Genomic DNA, 23,151 nt, shown 5'->3' with positions numbered 1-23,151 from the left:
AGGGCGGTGAGTTGAGGCCTTGCATCGATTACAGGGGTCTCAATCGCATCACGATCAAGAACGCTTACCCGATACCCTTGATTTCCGAGCTGTTCGATCACCTTAAAGGGGCCACGGTCTTTACCAAACTCGACCTGAGGGCGGCATATAACCTGGTAAGGATCAAGGTGGGCGATGAGTGGAAGACCGCGTTTAACACCAGGACCGGTCATTATGAATCCTTGGTTATGCCCTTTGGGTTGTGCAATGCGCCCGCAGTCTTTCAGGAATTCATCAACGATGTTTTCCGTGACCTGTTGCAGCAGTGTGTGGTGGTCTATTTGGATGACATCTTGGTATATTCTGAATCCATGGAGGCCCACATTCTGGATGTCAGACGAGTGTTGCAACGGTTACGAGAGAACAAGCTGTTCGGTAAGCTTGAGAAATGCGAATTTCACCGATCCCAGGTAACCTTCTTAGGTTACATCATTTCCGCTGAGGGGTTCTCCATGGATCCTGAGAAGGTTTCGGCTGTCTTACAGTGGCCCCAGCCCAGTGGTCTTCGTTCCCTGCAGCGCTTTTTGGGCTTCGCCAATTATTATCGGAAGTTCATCAGGGACTTTTCCATGCTGGCCAAGCCTCTCACGGATCTGACCAGGAAAGGCAGTAATTCCCAGGTCTGGCCGCTCGAGGCCATCCGAGCTTTTGAGGCCCTAAAGTCCGCTTTTGTGTCGGCTCCGATTCTGTCGCATCCCAACCCTGGGTTGCCCTTTGTCCTCGAGGTGGACGCGTCTGAGACGGGAGTAGGCGCCCTTCTGTCTCAGCGTAGAACACCAGAGGGTCCTCTGCTTCCTTGTGGGTTTTACTCCCGGAAACTGTCTTCCGCGGAGTGCAACTATCAGATTGGTGACAGGGAGTTATTGGCCATCGTGCAGGCCCTTAAAGAATGGAGGCACTTGCTCGAGGGTTCGGTGGTTCCGGTTCTCATCCTGACGGACCATAAGAATCTGACCTACCTTTCTGAGGCCAAGAGATTGACACCACGTCAGGCCAGATGGGCTCTGTTCTTGTCACGTTTTAATTACGTGGTCTCCTACCTACCCGGTTCCAAGAACATCAGGGCGGATGCCCTATCACGGCAGTACTCCGAGCTGTCCAGGGAGGAGTCGATTCCGACTTCGGTCATACCTCCGAATCAGATCCTGGCCGCCATTCGCACCAGCCTGACCTCTCCCCTGGGTGAGCAGATTTTGGCGGCTCAATCTGGTGCTCCCTCTGGGAGACCCAACGGCAGATGTTTTGTGCCTGAGGAGTTGCGCACTCGGTTGTTGCGAACCTACCATAACTCCAAGACCGCGGGGCATCCTGGAAAGAATCAGCTGTCCTGGGCTGTTTCACGTCTGTTCTGGTGGCCTTCCCTACGTTCCGACATCGCCGCATATGTAGCGGCATGCTCCGTTTGTGCCCAGAGTAAGTCCCCTCGGCACCTTCCGTTGGGCCTTCTGCAACCCATAGCCACCGGGGAGCGCCTATGGTCACACCTGGGGATGGATTTCATTGTGGACCTCCCTGCATCCCGAGGCCATACGGTCATTCTCATGATTGTGGATCGGTTTTCCTAAATGTGCCACTGTGTTCCTCTCAAGAAGTTACCCTCTGCACAAGAGTTGGCCACGATTTTTGCCAGGGAGGTCTTCCGGTTGCACGGTTTGCCCAAGGAGATTGTGTCGGATCGGGGGAGTCAGTTTGTGTCCAGGTTCTGGCGCGCCTTTTGCTCCCAGTTGGGGATTCATCTCTCCTTCTCCTCGGCCTACCACCCTCAGTCCAATGGGGCCGCAGAACGATCCAATCAGGCCTTGGAGCAATTCCTTCGTTGCTATGTCTCCGATCACCAAGACAATTGGGTTGACCTCCTGCCTTGGGCTGAGTTTGCCAGGAACACGGCGGTGAACTCTTCCTCTGGGACGTCTCCCTTCATGGCCAATTATGGGTTCCAACCTGCCGTGTTACCGGAGGTATTCTCTCCCCAGGATATTCCGGCTGTGGAGGATCACCTTTCCGTCCTACGTGCTTCTTGGGTACAGATCCAGAAGTCCCTTGAGGCCTCTGCGCAGCGCCAGAGACTCCAGGCTGATCGCAGACGAGCGCCTGCTCCTTCCTACCAGGTCGGAGACCGTGTATGGTTGTCCACCCGCAACCTCAACCTTCGAGTGCCCACTCCCAAGCTGGCGCCTCGCTTTGTTGGTCCCTTCCGAGTGCTTCGCAGGGTAAACCTGGTAGCCTATGCCCTTGCGCTTCCTCCTGGCATGCGGATCTCTAACGTGTTTCATGTCTCCCTGTTGAAGCCACTGGTGTGTAATCGTTTCACTTCCTCGGTTCCTCGGCCTCGTCCGGTCCGAGTGGGCAATCGTGAGGAGTATGAGGTGAGCAATATCCTGGACTCACGCCTGGTCCGCGGTCGGGGGCAGTTTTTGGTCCATTGGCGTGGTTATGGTCCAGAGGAGCATTCCTGGGTTCCCTCCGCAGATGTCCATGCTCCTGCCTTGCTCCGAGCCTTCCACGCACGCTTCCCTCAGAAACCGTTTTTTGCTCCGCGGAGGAGGGGCCCTTGAGGGGGAGGTACTGTCATGGTCTTACCTTCTTGCTGTTCTCCTTCGTTTGACATGTGCTGGCGGCCATCTTGGTTTCTGGGTTTCTTGTAGCCTTCCACCCTGCGGCTCCTCCTTCCCACTGGGAGGAGCTGGATGCCTAGCTCATATATATAGGAGGTCTGTGGCTTCAGTTCCTTGCTTGGTCCGCCTGTGTTCACATGCTTCTAAGATTGCTGCTGCTTCTGGTTCCTGATCCTGGCTTCGTCTGACTACCCTTCTGGTTCCTGATCCTGGCTTCGTCTGACTACCCTGCTGGTTCCTGATCCTGGCTTCGTCTGACTACCCTTCTGGTTCCTGACCCCTGGCCTCTCAAAGACTCTGCTTCGGTTTCACCATCCGTTTGGACTTTTGCTTTACAGCTTCATTTTCAATAAAGCCTTCTTATTTTCACTTATCTCTTGTTGTACGTCTGGTTCATGGTTCCGTGACATTAACAGCCCGGTCTAAGGTACTATCAACACCCCCAAGCTCTTTCAGGTCTTCCGTCAAATACCAGGACGTTAACTTAAATGGAGACAGGATTCGCGGATATTCCGAAGCAGGAGTATATCTGATCAGGAACAGTTTCCATACTTGATAGAGTTTTTTTTTACCCAAAAGCTCCTTATTATTCAGGGCCTCAAGCCATTCTAAGTGAAACACATGTCGTAATTGGACGAGAACCATGTCTCGAGACGGAGCTGCAGGCTGCAGCCATAACTGCAAAATACAACAATTGGCCACCATCAAAAGTTTATGACCCAATGGTGCAAGATGCAGGGCTCCGCCATCTCCTTCCTTCCCTGAAGACTAAGAGGGCTGAATGATTGAGTGCGTGATCACCAATACTGGGGAAATATCTCCCTTACAACTGCTGATATCACGCAAGATCTGACCCACCTGTGACCAGAAATCTGCCAGCTTTGGACACAGCCACAAGCCCCTATTCCTAGATCTCCATTTGTCTCGTAAGGACTGGTACAAGGAGGTTATCGTGGGTCTAGTCGTAGTCTTGAGAAACAGGTCAAAATCATTCCTAGTCCACTCCCTTCTACCATAACGTCTAACCTGCAGATATGGCAAAAAGTTTGATCCCCGTATCCCCCATCTCTCCTCCATCTCTTGCATTGTGGCCCATCTGTCTTACCCCTTTTTGAACAGGTCACCCATTGTAGTAATCCCTTTCTGGGCCCAGTCACCAAAGAGCTTGTTAGTCCCTCCCAATTGGAAGCCGGGGTTACGAAATAACAGAAGATGCTTAGAGAATTGGTAAGACAAATGAAATTGTTTCCTCAAGATCTTCCACGTCAGGACAGTGTCCCTCAATATTAGCGACCTCTTGGCAAAGATTGGGAGCTTGGGTATGCTAGTATGCAGCAAGGCCATAAGGTGCCATGGTTCCGCCAGTTGTGTTTCCACTCTCAAATTGGAATAATAGGACGTTTTATTAGCCCAATCCAATAAGTGACGGCTCAGGCACGTCAAATTGTACCCTCTTAAGTCCGGGAAATTGAGTCCCCCGTGTTCCCTTCTCAACTTCAACTTGTCTAGGGAAATACATGGCCCCTTTCCCTTCCACAAAAATCTCAAGAAACCCCGTTCTAATTTCTGAATATCCGCATGTCTGAGCAAAAATGGGATGGTCTGTAAGGAGTATAACATTCTGGATGCCCCCATCATTTTTATTAAATGACACCGCCCCATCAGAGAAAGTGGGAGGTTCATCCATCTGTCCAGGTCTGTCAGTATTCTAGAGATCAGCGGTGGGAAATTTAATTGGTACAGTGAGTGAGGGTCTTTCCCCACGCTAATGCCCAAATAGGTAATGTGGGCCTTGGCTCTAGTAAGAGGTAAACCTGTCAACCCACGCTGGGATCCCCCACTATCAGAAGACAACGTTAGCAACTCGCATTTGGCCATATTAACACGGTAACCCGAGTAGGAGGCAAAGACCCTCAGCTCCTCGAAGATTCTTATTATATGATCTTGAGGTCGAGCTAGAAAGAGGATGATGTCGTCAGGCCGTTTTCAATCGCGTGTTACCTATCCTTATCCCCTCAAAGAGGTCAGACTGGTTCAGGCTCCTGGCCAGAGGTTCTAGAGCTAGGTTGAAAAGAAGGGGCGATAGGGGACACCCCTGTCGTGTGCCTTTCTGTAGAGGGAAAGTGCTAGAAAGGAAACCCTATGTATAAACTCTCGCCTTGGGGTTTTTATAAAGCTGAAACAGGAAAGTCCGAAAAGGTCCCACAAACCCCATCTTGTCCAATACCGCCTCCAGCCATGCCCACCAGACATTATCAAATGCCTTTTCGGCGTCCAGAGTGAGCATGGCTGGAGTCTCCCCCTTCTCGGGATGATAACTAACCCTGTCCAGAACCGTTAGCACATTCCTTATATTGATAACCGCCGACCTCCCCTGCACAAAGCCTACTTGCTCGGGGGCAATCAGAGTAAGCAACATAGTCGCCAAACGTTCCGCCATTATTTTGAAGAGTATTTTCGTATCAACATTTATGAGGGAAATGGGCCTATACAACCCATGGTCCAGCAAGTCTTTCCCCGCTTTGGGCAGCAATTTAATGTAGGACATGTTCTCCCTGTCTGGGGGTGCCTTTCCCCTCAGCACCTCGTTATACAGCCGCAGCAAGACTGGAGACACCTGGGTAAGCAAGTCTTATAATACTCCCCCCCGAATAGCCATCAGGTCCTGGGGCCTTGGAGTTACCCAGGTGACGTATGACCGTCTGGAGCTCCCCCATGGAAACATCTGCATTTAGCTGCGCAACCTGGTCCTGTGTGAGTGACGGCAATTGTACCCGACCTAAAAGAGCATCTGTAAGGCCTGCAGTGACAGGATCCTCATACAGGGATTTATAATATTCCCCCACTATTCTGTTGAGACTGGCTTGGTCAGTAACCACCTTGTTATCAGGGCCCCTAAGGGCAGATATAAATAGTGGGCGGCTTCGGCCCTTCGCCAGGTTCGCCAACAGACGGCCCGCCTTATTACCAAATCTATGCAGGGTAGCTTCAAATGCAGTGAACCGCAGGGATTCCCTATCTTTAGTGAGCTTGTCAAAGTCATGACGCGCCTCCACCCATCTCCTTTTATTCGCTTCAGTTGGGTTTTCTAAGAAAGCAGTATAAGAAGTCCAAACTCTAGCACTAGCTTCTTCCTGTTGTACCAGCACCTAGTTCATTATCCTCCCCCTCATCACCACCTTAGACGTATACCAGAACAAACTGGGGTCCTCCATATGCTCCTGGTTAGCATCCTGATATTCTTCCCACCACCCCACTAGCTTATTTTGAAAATCCTCTCGGGATAACAACTGCGAAGGAAATCTCCAGAGATAGTCCGGGCCTCTGGGGTACTCTGCACTAAGAACCAACTCTACCGGGCCATGATCTGCAATTACAAGGTCCCCCACAGTCGCCATCTCCACCCTCCCTCTCAGAGAATGGTGCACTAAGATATAATCTAAGCGAGACCACGAATCTCTCGCGTGGGAATAGAAGGAGTAGCACCGCTCATCAGGATGCATCTGTCGCCAAGGATCCACCAGCTCCGTCGCCTGCATTAATGCTGACAACACCCCATCTTGGGACCTAGCGACCCCTTATAGTAGTTATATTCTTGTACATAGGAGGCAGTATTATAGTAGTTATATTCTTGTACATAGGAGGCAGTATTATAGTAGTTATATTCTTGTACATAGGAGCAGTATTATAGTAGTTATATTCTTGTACATAGGAGGCAGTATTATAGTAGTTATATTCTTGTACATAGGAGCAGTATTATAGTAGTTATATTCTTGTACATAGGAGCAGTATTATAGTAGTTATATTCTTGTACATAGGCAGTATTATAGTAGTTATATTCTTGTACATAGGAGGCAGTATTATAGTAGTTATATTCTTGTACATAGGAGCAGTATTATAGTAGTTATATTCTTGTACATAGGAGCAGTATTATAGTAGTTATATTCTTGTACATAGGAGGCAGTATTATAGTAGTTATATTCTTGTACATAGGAGCAGTATTATAGTAGTTATATTCTTGTACATAGGAGTAGTATTATAGTAGTTATATTCTTGTACATAGGAGCAGTATTATAGTAGTGATATTCTTGTACATAGGAGCAGTATTATAGTAGTTATATTCTTGTACATAGGAGGCAGTATTATAGTAGTTATATTCTTGTACATAGGAGCAGTATTATAGTAGTTATATTCTTGTACATAGTAGGCAGTATTATAGTAATTATATTCTTGTACATAGGAGGCAATATTATAGTAGTTATATTCTTGTACATAGGAGGCAGTATTATAGTAGTTATATTCTTGTACATAGGAGCAGTATTATAGTAGTTATGTTCTTGTACATAGGAGCAGTATTATAGTAGTTATATTCTTGAACATAGGAGCAGTATTATAGTAGTTATATTCTTGTACATAGGAGCAGTATTATAGTAGTTATAATCTTGTATATAGGTGGCAGTATTATAGTAGTTATATTCTTGTACATAGGAGGCAGTATTATAGTAGTTATATTCTTGTACATAGGAGGCAGTATTATAGTAGTTATATTCTTGTACATAGGAGCAGTATTATAGTAGTTATATTCTTGTAAATAGGAGGCAGTATTATAGTAGTTATATTCTTGTACATAGGAGCAGTATTATAGTAGTGATATTCTTGTACATAGGAGCAGTATTATAGTAGTTATATTCTTGTACATAGGAGGCAGTATTATAGTAGTTATATTCTTGTACATAGGAGCAGTATTATAGTAGTTATATTCTTGTACATAGTAGGCAGTATTATAGTAGTTATATTCTTGTACATAGGAGGCAGTATTATAGTAGTTATATTCTTGTACATAGGAGGCAGTATTATAGTAGTTATATTCTTGTACATAGGAGCAGTATTATAGTAGTTATATTCTTGTACATAGGAGGCAGTATTATAGTAGTTATATTCTTGTACATAGGAGCAGTATTATAGTAGTTATATTGTTGTACATAGGAGCAGTATTATAGTAGTTATATTCTTGTATATAGGTGGTAGTATTATAGTAGTTATATTCATGTACATAGGAGGCAGTATTCTAATAGTTATATTCTTGTACATAGGAGGCAGTATTATAGTAGTTATATTCTTGTACATAGGAGCAGTATTATAGTAGTTATTTTCTTGTACATAGGGGGCAGTATTATAGTAGTTATATTCTTGTACATAGGAGGCAGTATTATAGTAGTTATATTCTTGTACATAGGAGCAGTATTATAGTAGTTATATTCTTGTACATAGGAGCAGTATTATAGTAGTTATATTCCTGTACATAGGAGGCAGTATTATAGTAGTTATATTCTTGTACATAGGAGCAGTATTATAGTAGTTATATTCTTGTACATAGGAGCAGTATTATAGTAGTTATATTCTTGTACATAGGAGCAGTATTATAGTAGTTATATTCTTCTACATAGGAACAGTATTATAGCAGTTATATTCTTGTACATAGGATCAGTATTATAGCAGTTATATTCTTGTACATAGGAGGCAGTATTATAGTAGTTATATTCTTGTACATGGGAGCCAGTATTATAGTAGTTATATTCTTGTACATAGGAGCAGTATTATATTAGTTATACTCTTGTACATAGGAGCAGTATTATAGTAGTTATATTCTTGTACATAGGAGGCAGTATTATAGTAGTTATATTCTTGGACATAGGAGGCAGTATTGTAGTAGTTATATTCCTGTATATAGGAGGTAGTATTATACTAGTTATGTTCTTGTACATAGGGGGCAGTATTATATTCCTTGTGTAGTAAAATTTCCTACTTAATTTATGTTCTCATTACAATTGCTGCTTCTCTTCTTCGCTCCTTATGGCAGCTCATACTGGGAGAGAGGTTTTTTTTTTTTTACTCTTTTTCTTTTTTTCTGTGGCATATGCACTCCCTGTGTCTCTCTCTTCCCATCCATCCTCTTTGGTCTTGCCTACAAATCTGTACAGGTTTTTACTGCCAAAACTGTTAATCCTGTGTGTACAATTGCAAATGACCGTCGCAGAATCCTCTCTGACCAGTCTGTTAGGTCTCCTGTTGTCCCATAATCCTCTTGGCCTAATAGCATTAAACGGCTTTAAGCAAACAAGAGTATTGACCTCAGCCTTGAGTTATATTAGTCGGGGAAGGGCCAATCACCTGTGATGATCCCGGGCATCCCCCATGAGGGAGTTAATGAGCTTGACATGGGATTTACTGGGATGAGGTGGAATAGGAGCAGGGAATTATCTCTGACAGTGCCCTGTCTGTTTGCTCGGCAGTGTCCGGCGTGAGACCTTTTTCCTTCCCAGCCGCTAATTCTGCCGTCCGCCTAATAATCATCTTTTCAGTTTGCTTAGTGTAATAGCTCATTGAGAAAATCACAGCTGGGATTAAAGTCATGAGACCAAGACAGAAAATCCAAACCTGGAACATTGCCCTAATATAAAGCTGGTTCCTGTACCCTGTACACCACCTAGAACCTAAGGTAGACCCTCTGTGGGTAAAATATCCATAATTATTGGAATCATTGGTAATTAAATGGGCTGTCCGCTTTAGACGATCACTTTTTATTAGAAGCATCCACTTCTGATGGGCTGATCCCAGTGATCGACTGTGGTGAATCCTACAAGTATGCAGTTTCCCTGCAGTGCCACCACATGGTGAATGAGGTATTACACCTTGTCCACTGAAATCAAAGCGCTGTCATTCTAATAGGTCCTCCAGATGCTCTTTTTAGCCAGTGTCTGCTCTGCTAATGGATGACGATCCTACACATTACCCTTTCCCCTCCGTTAACTTCGAATTCCCAAATACTGTATTTGAATGTGGCTTTTATAAATTGGACAACCCAATTAACAAATTGCTGAACTTGATCTTGGAAAAAGAAAAGAATTCAGAATGTTTGATAATCCAGCACCCATTGGGTTCCATCGTGACTGGGTGAATGTCACATTTTCACTTGGAATGACACAAACATCCCTTAAGCAAATCAGATTAAACTAATGATATATTTTCTTTGGACGGCGAAAAGAAAAAAAAAAACAGTCGAATCCAAAATCCCTCTAAAGCCAACTATAGAAGGATAAGTCTACCTTTAAGCCTGGTGTAACTTACGTCTTATTTTGGGTCAGATAAGAAGATAAGAGTGGAAGCCCCCCTCCTCCAACCCCGGTCATCTTATATAGCCGACAGATTTTATGGAAGTGAATATTCATGTGAAAGGAATCCTAGTCAACGATTGTGGCTCTAAGTAAGTACAAACAGGACTTCATGGGTTTAAATATTTTTGTTTATTAATCCTAATTTTTCTTTATTTTTTACATTTTGTTTAAATTTTTTTATTGTTATTTTACAGATTTTGTACTTTTTAAAAAAATTATTTTTGAAGATGAAATAGGGTTTTAAGTTTTTCTTGATGCTTATGTTTTATGCTATTCCTTTTTTCATTTTTCATGGTCCCATTACAAAAAGAAAAAATTTGGGGAAAAATTTTTTTCTCCAATTTTGAGCCCCTGTATCAATCCTAAAGTGAAATTTATCAGTATGAAATCTTAACAACTCCATCTAGTTATGTCCTTGAATTTTGACTGTACATTGTATTCAATTTGTATTACTTTTTTACAGGAATTTTTACCCTACCAAAAATTTTTGGCCTATAAATTACTTTTAATGTATCAAACCAAAACTTCAAGTCTATTAATGTTTGTAGTGATTTAGGCGTCTAAATTCTTCATTGTTCTAATGGTTTATAGTTACAATTAGATAAACTAGAAATTCCATCAAATCGGTTTTGAATTTGAATTTAAAGGGGTTTTACAGGATCTGAAAAAAAAAAAAATAACGTGCCTGCTTTCTTCAAGAAACAAGGTCACAGCTGTCCACAGGTTGTGTCTGGTGTTGCAGCTTCAACCCATGGACCAATTTGGCTCTGTTTCTGGAGAAGGCAGCCATGTTTTTGTAATTCTGGACAACCCCTTAAGAAAGACAAACTGAAATAAATCTATTCATTTCCCATATCTAAAAGGACCCAGAGGACCACTGTGTAGAAGATACTACATTATGGGAATGTCCGACAGGATTTTTTTTTTAACCCCTTCTTCTTGGCAATCAGTGGTGGTTTCATCCCTTCCTATATAGTGCTCTGAGCAACCTCTAAAATTTTCCAGAAGATCACAAGTGGTTATAGTCTTGTCACTGTCTTGAGGGACTCTTATAGAATGGACATGAGAACTTAGATGACAGCGATGGTTTTTGTGTCTCCTCCTTTCGCAGATGGATAGGATGCACTGTGGATGTGTCTCAAATTCCTACTGGATTCCAGGTATGGAGCTGCAATCCACACGTAAGTGCCTCCTTCTGCTTCCAGTGGTTCTTCCTCTCAAGCTTGTTTTTTTTCCTAGCTCATGTAGCCAACCAGTAACTAGTTCTTTACTGATGGGGGGTCTCAAGCTACATAAAGGACTGTCAAAAATGTGGTCATTCTTGACCCCTCTCTAACAGGTTTGGCATTCCCGGACTGGGCCTACAAGGCAGAGTCTAGCCCCGGCTCCCGGCAGATCCAGCTATGGCACTTCATCCTGGAGCTGCTGCAGAAGGAGGAGTACCGTCACGTCATCGCCTGGCAACAGGGAGAATACGGGGAGTTCGTCATCAAGGATCCGGACGAGGTGGCCAGGTTGTGGGGCCGGAGGAAATGCAAGCCCCAGATGAACTACGACAAGCTGAGCCGGGCGCTCCGGTAAGGGCATATCCATCCTTCTCCCCTAATACACACAAGTGGGGGAACACAGAAATGGAATGACCCCATTGAGGGCTCTGCTGAATATACTACACCTGAATCAAAGTTAATGCCCCCCACATTCTGATTAATTTCTTAATCTATCTGATAAACTGTTAATGAGGTAGCATGCAGCCACCACTAGGGGGAGCTAACTACATATGGATTTGTACAACGAGAATTGAAGTGAATGGGGAGCTGTATAAATCTGCATGTAATGAGCTCCCCCTGGTGGTGGCTGTAGATGGTAACATAGTAACATAGTATATAAGGCTGAAAAAAGACATTTGTCCATCCAGTTCGGCCTGTCATCCTGCAAGTTGATCCAGAGGAAGTAAAAAAAAAAACAACTGTGATGTAGAAGCCAATTTTCCCCACTTAAGGGGCAAAAAATTCCTTCCCGACTCCAATCAGGCAATCAGATAACTCCCTGGATCAACGACCCCTCTCTAGTAGCTATAGCCTGTAATATTATTACGCTCCAGAAATACGTCCAGGCCCCTCTTGAATTCCTTTATTGTACTCACCATCACCACCTCCTCAGGCAGAGAGCTCCATAGTCTCACTGCTCTTACCGTAAAGAATCCTCTTCTATGTTTGTGTACAAACCTTCTTTCCTCCAGACGCAGAGGATGTCCCCTCGTCACAGTCACAGTCCTGGGGATAAATAGATGATGGGAGAGATCTCTGTACAGACCCCTGATATATTTATACTTAGTTATTAGATCTCTCCTCAGTCGTCTTTTTTCTAATGTGAATAACCCTAATGCTCACAATCTATCAGGGTACTGTAGTTGCCCCATTCCAGTTATTACTTTAGTTGCCCTCCTCTGGACCCTCTCCAGCTCTGCTATGTCTGCCTTGTTCACAGGAGCCCAGAACTGTACACAGTACTCCATGTGTGGTCTGACTAGTGATGTGTAAAGTGGTAGGACTATGTTCTCATCACGGGCATCTATGCCCCATTTGATGCAACCCATTATCTTATTGGCCTTGGCAGCAGCTGCCTGACACTGGTTTTTGCTGCTTAGTTTGCTGTTCACTAAAATTCCTAGATCCTTTTCGATGTCAGTGTTACCGAGTGTTTTACCATTTAGTATGTACGGGTGACTTGCATTATTCCTTCCCATGTGCATAACCTTACATTTGTCAGTGTTAAACCTCATCTGCCACTTATCTGCCCAAGCCTCCAATCTATCCAGATCCCTCTGTAGTAGTATACTGTCCTCAGTAGTATATATATATATATATATATATATATATATATATACAGTATACTGTCCTTTTCAGTGTTAATTACTTTACACAGTTTAGTGTCATCTGCGAAAATTGATATTTTACTGTGCAAGCCTTCTACAAGATCATTAATAAATATATTGAAGAGAATAGGGCCCAATACTGACCCCTGAGGTACTCCACTAGTGACAGTGACCCAATCTGAGTGTGTACCGCTAATAACCATCCTCTGTTTTCTATCCCTCAGCCAGTTACTTACCCACATACAGACGTTTTCTCCCAGTCCGAGCATTCTCATTTTATATACTAACCTTTTATGTGGTACAGTGTCAAATGCTTTGGAGAAGTCCAGATACACGACATCCATTGATTCGCCGCTGTCAAGTCTAGAACTTACCTCCTCATAGAAACTGATTAAATTTGTTTGGCATGACCGATCCCTCATGAAGCCATGCTGATATGGCGTTATTTGCTTATTTTCATTGAGGTGCTCCAAGATAGCATCTCTTAGAAAACTTTCAAACAGTTTACCCACGACGGATGTTAAACTTACCGGCCTATAGTTTCCGGGCTCTGTTTTTGGACCCTTTTTGAATATTGGCACCACATTTTCTATGTACCAATCCTGTGGAACACTCCCGGTCAGTATAGTCATTAAATATCAGAAATAAGGGTCTGGCTATGACATTACTTAATTCTCTTAGGATACGGGGGTGTATGCCATCTGGTCCTGGCGATTTGTATATTTTAATCTTTTTAAGACAGGGCACTTTTAATGGGGAATTAACTTTTACATTCTGCATATCATCTGACAGTTTATTTTCTTCAGTAAATACAGTGGAGAAAAAAATATTTAACAGCTTTGCTTTCTCCTCGTCGCTCTCTGCGACTCCCCCCTCATCACTCTGTAAAGGGCCGACACCTTCAGATTTGTACTTTTTACCATTTATATAATTCAAGAACATTTTAGGGTTAGTTGTGCTCTCTTTGGCAATTAATCTCTCGGTTTCTAGTTTGGCCGCTTTTATTTGTTTTTTACATATTCTTATTTTTTTTTGCTTATAGATTTTCAGTGCTTCCTCGCTCCCCTCCTGTTTTAGTGATTTACATTTCTTTTTGTCATTTATTAAGTTCTATTTATCCACATTGCTTTCTTCTTGTTCCTTAACCTTTTATTCCCATACGGTATGTACCTCTCACAATTAGATTTTAGGATACTTTTAAACATATCCCATTTTGTGGCTGTATTTTTATTTGTGAGGACTTTGTCCCAGTTAGTTAGGCCTATGGCCTCTCTTAGTTGGCTAAATTTAGCTTTTTTGAAGTTTGGTATTTTTGTTCCTCCCTGAAAAAACACTCTTTTGAATGATAATTGGAAGGTTATTACTTTATGGTCACTATTTCCCAGGTGTCCCCCAACCTGCACGTCTGTTGTTCTGTCAGGTCTATTGGTTAATACTAAGTCCAGTATGGCCGTCCCTCTAGTCGGGTCCTGAACCAGTTGGGAGAGATAATTGTCTTTGGTTATTGCCAAGAACCTGTTTCCTTTATGAGATGTACAGGTCTCAGTTTCCCAGTCTATATCTGCGGAGTTCCCCCATAATAACCACCTCATTATGATTTGCCACCTTGTCTATCTCGTTTAGTAGTAGATTTTCTGTGGACTCTGGTATATTAGGTGGTTTATAGTAAACTCCTATTAGTAATTTATTGTTCTTTTTAGCTCCATATATCTCTACCCACAGTGACTCCACATGTCCATGTCCCTCACTTATATCTTCCCGGACTGTGGGCTTTAGACAAGACTTTACATAATGGCAGACCCCTCCCCCTCTCCGGTTTTGGCGATCCTTTCTAAACAGACTGTAACCCTGTACATTAACTGCCCAGTCATAGCTATCATCCAGCCGTGTCTCAGTTATTCCCACTGTCATAGCTATCATCCAGCCATGTCTCAGTTATTCCCACTGTCATAGCTATCCTCATACATCACTAATTCCAGCTCCCCAGTTTTATTAGTCAGGTTTCTGGCATTAAAGTACCTTGCAAAAGTATTCACCCCCTTGACTTTTATTCGTATTTTGGTGTCTCACAACCTGGAATTAACATGGATTGTTTGAGGATTTGCATCATTTAATTTACAGAACATGCCGACAACTTTGAAGATTTTTATTTTTATTTTTTTATTGTGAAGCAAACAACAAATAGGACAAAATAACACAAAAAGTCAATGTGCAGAACTATTCACCCCCCTAAAGTCAATACTTTGTAGAGCCACCTTTTGCGGCAATCACAGCTCCAAGTCGCTTTGGATAAGCCTCTATGAGCAGTTGCCACCTCTTACCACTGGGATTTCTGCCCATTCCTCCTTGTAGAACTGCTCCAGCTCCTTCAGGTTGGATGTTTCTGCTTGTGAACAGCAACCTTTAAGTCTGACCACAGATCTTCTATTGGATTGAGATCTGGGCTGTGACTCGGCCATTCCAACACTTTTACATGTTTCCCCTTAAACCACTCAAGTGTTGCTTTAGCCGTGTGTTTGGGGTCATTGTCCTGCTGGAAGGTGAACCTTCGTCCGAGCCTCAGATCACACACAGAGTAGTACAGGTTCTGCTCAAGAATATCCCTGTATTTAGCCCCATCCATCTTTCCCTCGACTCTGACCAGTTTCCCAGTCCCATCTCCCCAGTATGATGCTGCCACCACCAGGTCTCACTGTGGGGATGGTGTTCTTTGGGTGATAGGAAGTGTTGGGTTTGCGCCAGACATAGCGTTTTCTTTGGCTGAAAAGTTCAATTTTAGTCTCCTCAGACCAGAGCCCCTTCCTCCATACATTTTGGGAGTCTCCCACATGCCTTTCCGCAAACTCACAACGTGCCTTATTGTTTTTAGTCGATAGTAATGGCTTTCTTCTGGCCGCTCTGCCATAAAGCCTGACTCTATGGAGCGTACGGCTTATTGTCGTCCTATGTACAGATCCTCCAGTCTCTGCTGTGGAACTCTGCAGCTCCTCCAGGGTCACCTTAGGTCTCTGTGCTGCCTCTCTGATTAATGCCCTCCTTGCCCGGTCCGTCAGTTTTGGTGGACAGCCATCTCTTGGCAGGTTTGCTGTTGTGCCATGTTCTTTCCATCTGGTTATGATAGATTTGATGGTGCTCCTGGGGATCATCAAAGATTTGGATATTTTTTTTATAACCTAATCCTGACTTGTACTTCTCAACAACATTGTCCCTTACTTGTTTGGAGAGCTCCCTGGTCTTCATGGCAGTGTTTGGTAAGTGATGCCTCTTGCTTAGGTGTTGCAGCCTCTGGTGTGTATATGTAATGACAGATCATGTGACACTTAGATTGCACACAGTGACATCATGTCACTAATTATGTGACTTCTAAAGGTAATTGGTTGCACCAGAACTTTTTATGGTCTTCCTAACAAAGGGGGGGAATACATATGCACATGACAATTTTCTGTTTTTCTATTTCTAAACAATAGTTTTATTTATGTATTTTTCCCATTTCTGATCCATCACATCAAATTCAGATTAACAAAACCTTGAACTTAAGGCTGTAATGTAACAAAACAAGGGGGTGGATACTTTTGCAAGGCACTGTACATCAGTAGCCATCAGATGGAGGTCAAGGCTTATGGCGGTCAATTAGAAGAACATGATCGGTTGTCAGAACTGTCAGCTAACAGTCACTGGAAGGAACGTTATTGTTGGAGTAACTCTAATTTTATTATTGCACTTTTTTTTTTGCACTGCTGGCCCTTTAAATCTTAAGGGGCCAGCACAGTAATAAAAAAAACAAAAACTATGTTTTGAATGCCTAGGGTAGATCACAAGTGGTTGTAGTCTTGTCACTGTCTTGAATGGACATGAGAACTTAGCTGACAGCATGGACATAGGATACACTGTGGATATGTCTCAAATTCCTACTGGATTCCACTTTTGTGGCTGATTTGGCCCCAAATCAAGATATTTTTTTTTAGTTTTACTAATCTGTACGTTTTGGATTTTTTAGATATTACTACAACAAAAGAATTCTGCACAAGACGAAGGGGAAGAGATTTACCTACAGGTTTAACTTCAGTAAACTGATCTTTGTTAACTACCCGATGTGGGACATAAGATATCCTCCGCCCGCGGTGCTGGGAAACAGTGTGTGCCGTACGGCTGCACCGCCACCTGGTGTCCATAGGGAGGTAATGCACTTTTTTTTTACAATGACTACTTCATATATACAATCTGTTCAATATTATAGGAGTATTTAAAGGGACAGGGATCATATAAGCGATTAGTGTCATGGCAGTGATGTTTTTGTAAGATTTTCAGGATTTTTCGTTCTCTTCAGGTTTTACATAATACCATCCTTGCGCACAAGCTCCTGGCCGACCAACTCGCCTGCCGCAGGCTACTCCAGAGTCCAATAGATGACGACAGCAGCGCAAACAAGAAGGCGTTGGGAGTGGGCAGTAAGTCTGAACAGGCCCTGGCATGTATCTAATCTATAAGTCCATTGACAGTGGGGAAGTGCAAATTAAAGAGATAAGGGGCTGCAGCTTAATTGAACCAGCGCCACCTAGTGGTTGAAAGAGCAGTAGACAGCCTTATAAATAGCACCCCCAATTTTTTTTTATGCATTTTACTCTTTTTGGGCTAAAATCATTTTATCATCTGGTCTTTAGTAAAAAAAAAAAATATTCAGCCGTTTCTGAGACACAGGGTTAAAAAGCAGTCTGTTTGCTGGCTTTGAATCCCGTCATTTAACAGCTCATGTAGGTCTTATCTCTGATGTCCTGACCTCGTACACACTCATTATAGTGCAATTCTTATCAAACTGATAAGAATATGGCTGAAATGTTTGAGGTCAGAAGATATAACAGCTACACATGAGCCGTCAGATGAGGGGTTTCAAAGAAAACAGACTGTGGCAGACAGATTTTTAACCCATATACCTCAGAAACAACTCAATATTATTAATAAAGGCCAGTGGAAACAAATGTTTTTTTTTTAACCCAAAATGCAATCATAAAAAATGCCCACAAAGGCGTTCATAGCCTTTTAAAGGGGGCGTTCAGGACATAAAAAAGTAGGGAATGTTTTAAAGTGGCTCTGTCATCAGGATCAACCCTATTAAACCAGACATGCTGGCTGGTAGGGCTCATCGTGCTGATTAACACGATACCTTTCTTTTGTCTGTATGCTAAAAAGCTGCAGAGAAATCAGTGTTTGTATTCATACTGTGACACCCACTGTGCTCTGCATAGGCTAGACATGCTGAGGGCAAAGCAGTGTCCTAGTATATACATATCATATACACTATGTACTATAGCTTCACCACACTGAGATATGCTCAGAAAGCTAATCTACATATTACTGCTATACCCACAGGCACAACAAATCAGGGGCGTAAGTACCATAGCGGCAGACCATGCGACTACTATGGGTCCCAGGGCAAGAAGGGGCCCAGTTGTGATCATCTCCTTTTCTACTGGTGGTGAAAACTTGGTCAGTACTCTACTCTCTAAAGAAACAACTTTTAGCATATGAGGCAGTGGAAAAAATGGCCCGAGGGTCACTAAAAGGGGTTTAGACGGAAACCCTTCTGGGCCTGGTTTTATCCTTGCTATAGGGCCCTTACTTTTCTATATATACGCCACTGTAACGTATGATTATAAAGACATCAGTAATATGTGTTAGCTTCTAAGCATAGAAAAAACATAAATCTCTATGTGGTATTGCTATGGCTTGGTGGTAAGTATATGATTTTGCATGTAGAGATCCTAGGTTTGAATCATGGGATAGACTTCCAGATTTTTTTTTTCTTCAGATATTTCACCCATAATTAAAGTCTATATCCTAATCATATTGAGATGTTTTTAGACTTAGAAAGCTAATAAATATTGCTGGTTTCTTTATAAACCTATATTGTGCCTGTGAATAAACCAGTCGTAGTTTTTAGGTTTCTAAGCAAATAAAACCCCTATTCTCAATATAAGGCTTTTTATTGTTATTATATGCTTATATATTATTTATTATAGTATAGCCTTTTATTATGGGTTAAATGAGAGAGAAAAAAAGTTTATGTAAGTGTCAGTCAGGATTCAAACCTGGGATCTCTCCATGCAAAACCAAGAACTTACGACCAAACTATAGCCTTTCCCTATAGAGATGTCAGTTTTTTCTATGCTTAGAAGCTATCACATATTACTGGTGTCGTTATAATCATATATTGTGCTTGTGAATGAGGGCTCATTCAGACGGCCATCCGCAAAAATGCTGATCCGTTTTTTTGCGAACAGTTCAGCATGTCCGCAAAAAAACGGATTGCATTCAGTTTTTTTGTTGATCCATAGACTTCAATAGGGCCATGTCCTGATTTTCACTGATAAGTATAGGACATGTTTAATTTTTTTGCTGGGAGAAAAGGGCTCCATAGAAATGAATGGGACAGCATCTAATCCGCAGAAAAAAAAACGGATCCGCATTTTTGCGGACAGCATACGGCCGTCTTAATGAGCCCTAAAGCAGTAATCTGAGTTATCTGAGCAGATCTCAGTGTGGTGAAGCTATAGTACATAGTGTACATGATATGTAGATGTTAGGACACAGCTCTGCCCTCAGCATGCTGATTTCTAGCCCTGTCAATCAAGGGGAGGGAGGAGGGTGCAGAGCAGAGGGGGTGGTTCAAAGCAGTGCTCAAAGGATTCAGCCCTGCCTCCTGGTGCTCGAACTTCTCATTTGTGTATGAAAAACGCAGATATCTCTGCAGCTGTTTAGCATACAGAAAAAAGAAAGGTATCGTTTTGTTCAGCATGATGAGCCCTACCAGACAGTATGTCTGGTTTAATAGGGTTGATCCTGCTGACAGAGCCCTTTCAAATTGTAAAAAAAAACTAAACAAAAACGTACTCCTTTAGCCCCACTGATTCAGCGCTAGTACAGCACTAAACCAATGAGGCTATTAATTGGCTGCAGTGTTTACCTGGTTATACTAGAATTTAAAGGGGGTGACATGTTTTTTTTGGTATTTTTAGTGTTTAGTTTCTGTAGGCAGTCTGCTATACAGCAGATAGAACTGCCTGTTTGCTACATGTTCAGGGATGGTAGTCACCCAGACAGGAAGTGATATAGTTGCTAGGTAACCAGATCTACAACTACCTGCAGAGTTCAGTAGGGTAGGGGAAGCGGCAGGCGGTCCTCTGCTGGATATTTCTTTGAAGAGGACCTGTCGCCTCTCCTAACATGTCCGTTGTATTAAATAATGGTATTCCTCATAATACATCAATTCTGGGGCATCTTTCCATGGACTGTTGTTCCTCTGTTATTCCTACTTGAAATGTATGACAAAATTGACACCTAAGTGTAAACAGTTGAGGGGTGTGTCCCTACACACACTGCCATTGTCCAATCCGTGGACACACCCCCTGGACGAGGGCACTAGAACACCCAGATGTCAATTTATTGTTAAATTTCCTTTAGGAATAACAGAGGAACAGCACAATATAGAGCCCTATGAATAGAGGCTCCTGAATCGGTTTTTCATAGGGAATACAAGTATCTACTCAAAAGGACATATCAGGAGAGGTGATGGGTCCCCTTTAAGGGAGTCAACCAATGTGTTTTCTCTTCCACCCAGGGCATAGTATCATGCCTACGTCATGCTTTCCTGGGGCCTGCTGCAATTTCAGAAGTAGTGGTCACCTGTACCTGCCAGGCTCGTCCTCCCAGCCTAGTACGGAGTTACCCCTCCACCCCAGCCGATCCCTCTGCTCGCCTACTCAAGTTCTGCCTGGCACAACCGAGTGGCAGCTGTGTGCCAGCCGCCTGATCCACCAAAGCCAAGCGCTTATGTCTCTAGAAGAAATAATCCAGAGCCACAGAGGAGCGCACGGCAGAGCGACGGGAGGACACCTTCTCAACCCCTATCTGGGGCATAGGACCATGTCCTCTGTAGACCACCTACATGCGTTGACATCTCCTACCACCATGAAACCAGACCCAGAGAGCCAGTTTAGAGCGCCGGGGGACAAGAACCCGTTCCAAGAGCTCGCCGAGCCTCCAAAGATATGTCTGGGCCATGACGTAAGCGCTAAGCTTTATCCTTCTCCTGACATTGAGCACATGAACCTCAGCAGCAAGACCTGGCTGCTGAAACCGGCCTAAATCCTCCGCTATCTGGTGGTCTAATGAGGTATTGCAGAAGTAGAAATTTCTTAAAGGGACACTTCAGACTAATGTATGCACTTATCCACTGCCTGTATATAGATTGTACATAAATATATTTACCACATTAACCCTTAATAAACTGCACTGCATTTACTTGACCGATAGTAAAATGTGGAACGTCTGGAGAAACATCTGGGTGAGCTGATCTGATCCGTATGGAATAACTTAAACGGCTTCCGCAGGGAGTGTCACCCAAATTTTCCAGGCTCCTGAATGGCATTTCTGCCTCCAGGTAGAGGAGCATACAGAAGGTCCAGAGCTGAGAGTGTCTACAAAGAGCATCTCTTGCTTTGGAGGACCCAGCAGGTCCATGTGTTAGAGACAGAGCATTGATTTCAGTGGACGCCATGTAATACTTGGTTTCTCCTGTGGAGGCGCTGTTGGCAAACTGAACACTTGAAGCCGATTTCTCCCACAGATTACCGCTGATGGCTCCAGTAGTGGGACATCTTGTGATCAGCCTGTTGTTTGGGGATCCTTGTTAGAGAACCCCTTGTAACCGTCTGGCCTTATTATTACTGGCGGCTGTTGTAACCACCACACAGCCTAATCCATTTCTTATATTCCCCGAAAGAATCTGCAGCAGATTCCTGCAGAAAACCACAGGACGATAGTTCTCATGTTAGTCATGTCTGAGACATGGCCCAAGGAACGGAGTGGAAAGCTGAGAAGGTAGAGAAACTGCCGGCCCCGTGTCTGTAAAATGCCAGAGTTGAACTGATTTACTTAAAGGGGTTCTCCACTTTGGACAATCTGTTCTTGGTAGAAAGGTTCCCTTACGATAAGTTCATCTTATGGTGTCCTACTGCTCCGACCTCCAGTGTTCAGCTGTAATCTGTTCAGCAAGTGTTAAATTCCTCTACAGTGCCCCCACAGGGGAAATGAAGCATTACACAGTGCCTATTGAAACCAATGGGTTGTCTGTATCATCTGAAAATATGCAGGGTCTACCAGAGAACAGGAGGAGAGTTAAGAAGAATTCAACGTGTTCTGGCTACGACTAGCTGTAGGTTTTCATACATCAGTGTACAATACACAGTCAGGTAGGTAAAACTGGAGGATTTCAGCTCTGAGGACTACACAGTGACTGCACCAGCAGAATAGTGAGTGCAGCTCTGGAGTATAATACAGGATGTAACTCAGGATCAGTACAGGATAAGTAATGTAATGTATGTACACAGTGACTGCACCAGCAGAATAGTGAGTGCAGCTCTGGAGTATAATACAGGATGTAACTCAGGATCAGTACAGGATAAGTAATGTATGTACACAGTGACTGCACCAGCAGAATAGTGAGTGCAGCTCTGGAGTATAATACAGGATGTAACTCAGGATCAGTACAGGATAAGTAATGTATGTACACAGTGACTGCACCAGCAGAATAGTGAGTGCAGCTCTGGAGTATAATACAGGATGTAACATCACAAAGCGCATTTTTTAGTAAGTAGCGGGTGCAATGACAGGGAGCTGCTATAGCGCAGCCCCCGTCAGTGTAAAATGAACAATAATTTTTTTTTTAATCCAATTTACCGCCTCCATTTGCTCGTGACGTCATACGTCACCACGCACGGGATTTCGGCCGAGTTCTTCAATCAAGATGGAGGCTGGCGGCCTGTCGAGAGCAAATGGAGGAGTAAGTTTGATTTTTGTTTTGTTTTTTACACTATTTCAGGTTAAATTGATTCGCTGACACGAAGCACGAGGAAATTTGGCTTGGGGGCAAATCGAATTGATCCTGAAATTCAGATTGAATTCCACTTCGTGGGATTCGATTTGCTCATCTCTAGAGCTGAGCTGTAATACCAGGCACAACCTGTGGATGGCGTCACATTAAAAAAAATAATAATCTTGTACTAACCATTTAGGTGATGTTTGCTTCAGTGATGTCATGCATTTGATGACCTCACACTGCACAGGATATGTATACTATAGAGATGCAGTGTTTTGTATATGGCTTGGTATACCGCCCTTTAATATTTCTGCTGTTCTTCAGTCACCAAGGGTCCCCGAAGGCACCAGGGCCCAGGTGTATCCCTAGTGCTGATCTCCCCTGCCAGCATACATTCACAATACAGGGTATTATTCCCAGTTGGAACAAGTGGACGGAGAATGGAGATCAGCAGGAGCCGCCGCTCTATTGGATATTTTCGCCTTGAAGGCCTCACTGCCTGACATTTGGCCACATGAAGCTAATTATCAGAGACAGGGTTATCCACATCAAAGCCATGCTGAGAAGATGGCT

General features: G+C 43.4%; 1 protein-coding gene across 1 annotated transcript in view; it reads left to right on the top strand.

The window, feature by feature from the left end:
* The window catches only part of LOC120981562 (ETS translocation variant 3-like protein), a 30,491-nt gene extending 13,307 nt beyond the window's left edge, over window positions 1-17,184 (top strand). The window contains exons 3-6 of the mRNA XM_040411101.1: window positions 10,941-10,989; window positions 11,169-11,406; window positions 16,702-16,882; window positions 17,032-17,184. Of these exons, the coding sequence (XP_040267035.1) occupies window positions 10,941-10,989; window positions 11,169-11,406; window positions 16,702-16,882; window positions 17,032-17,184 (621 nt within the window). The remainder of the gene's footprint in view (window positions 1-10,940; window positions 10,990-11,168; window positions 11,407-16,701; window positions 16,883-17,031) is intronic.
* Window positions 17,185-23,151: the final 5,967 nt, after the last annotated feature.

This window comes from Bufo bufo, chromosome 11, assembly GCF_905171765.1.
Source record: "Bufo bufo chromosome 11, aBufBuf1.1, whole genome shotgun sequence".
NCBI lineage: Eukaryota > Metazoa > Chordata > Amphibia > Anura > Bufonidae > Bufo > Bufo bufo.
The sequence above is the reverse complement of the archived record's forward strand: the minus strand, read 5'-3'. Positions and strand labels throughout refer to the sequence as shown.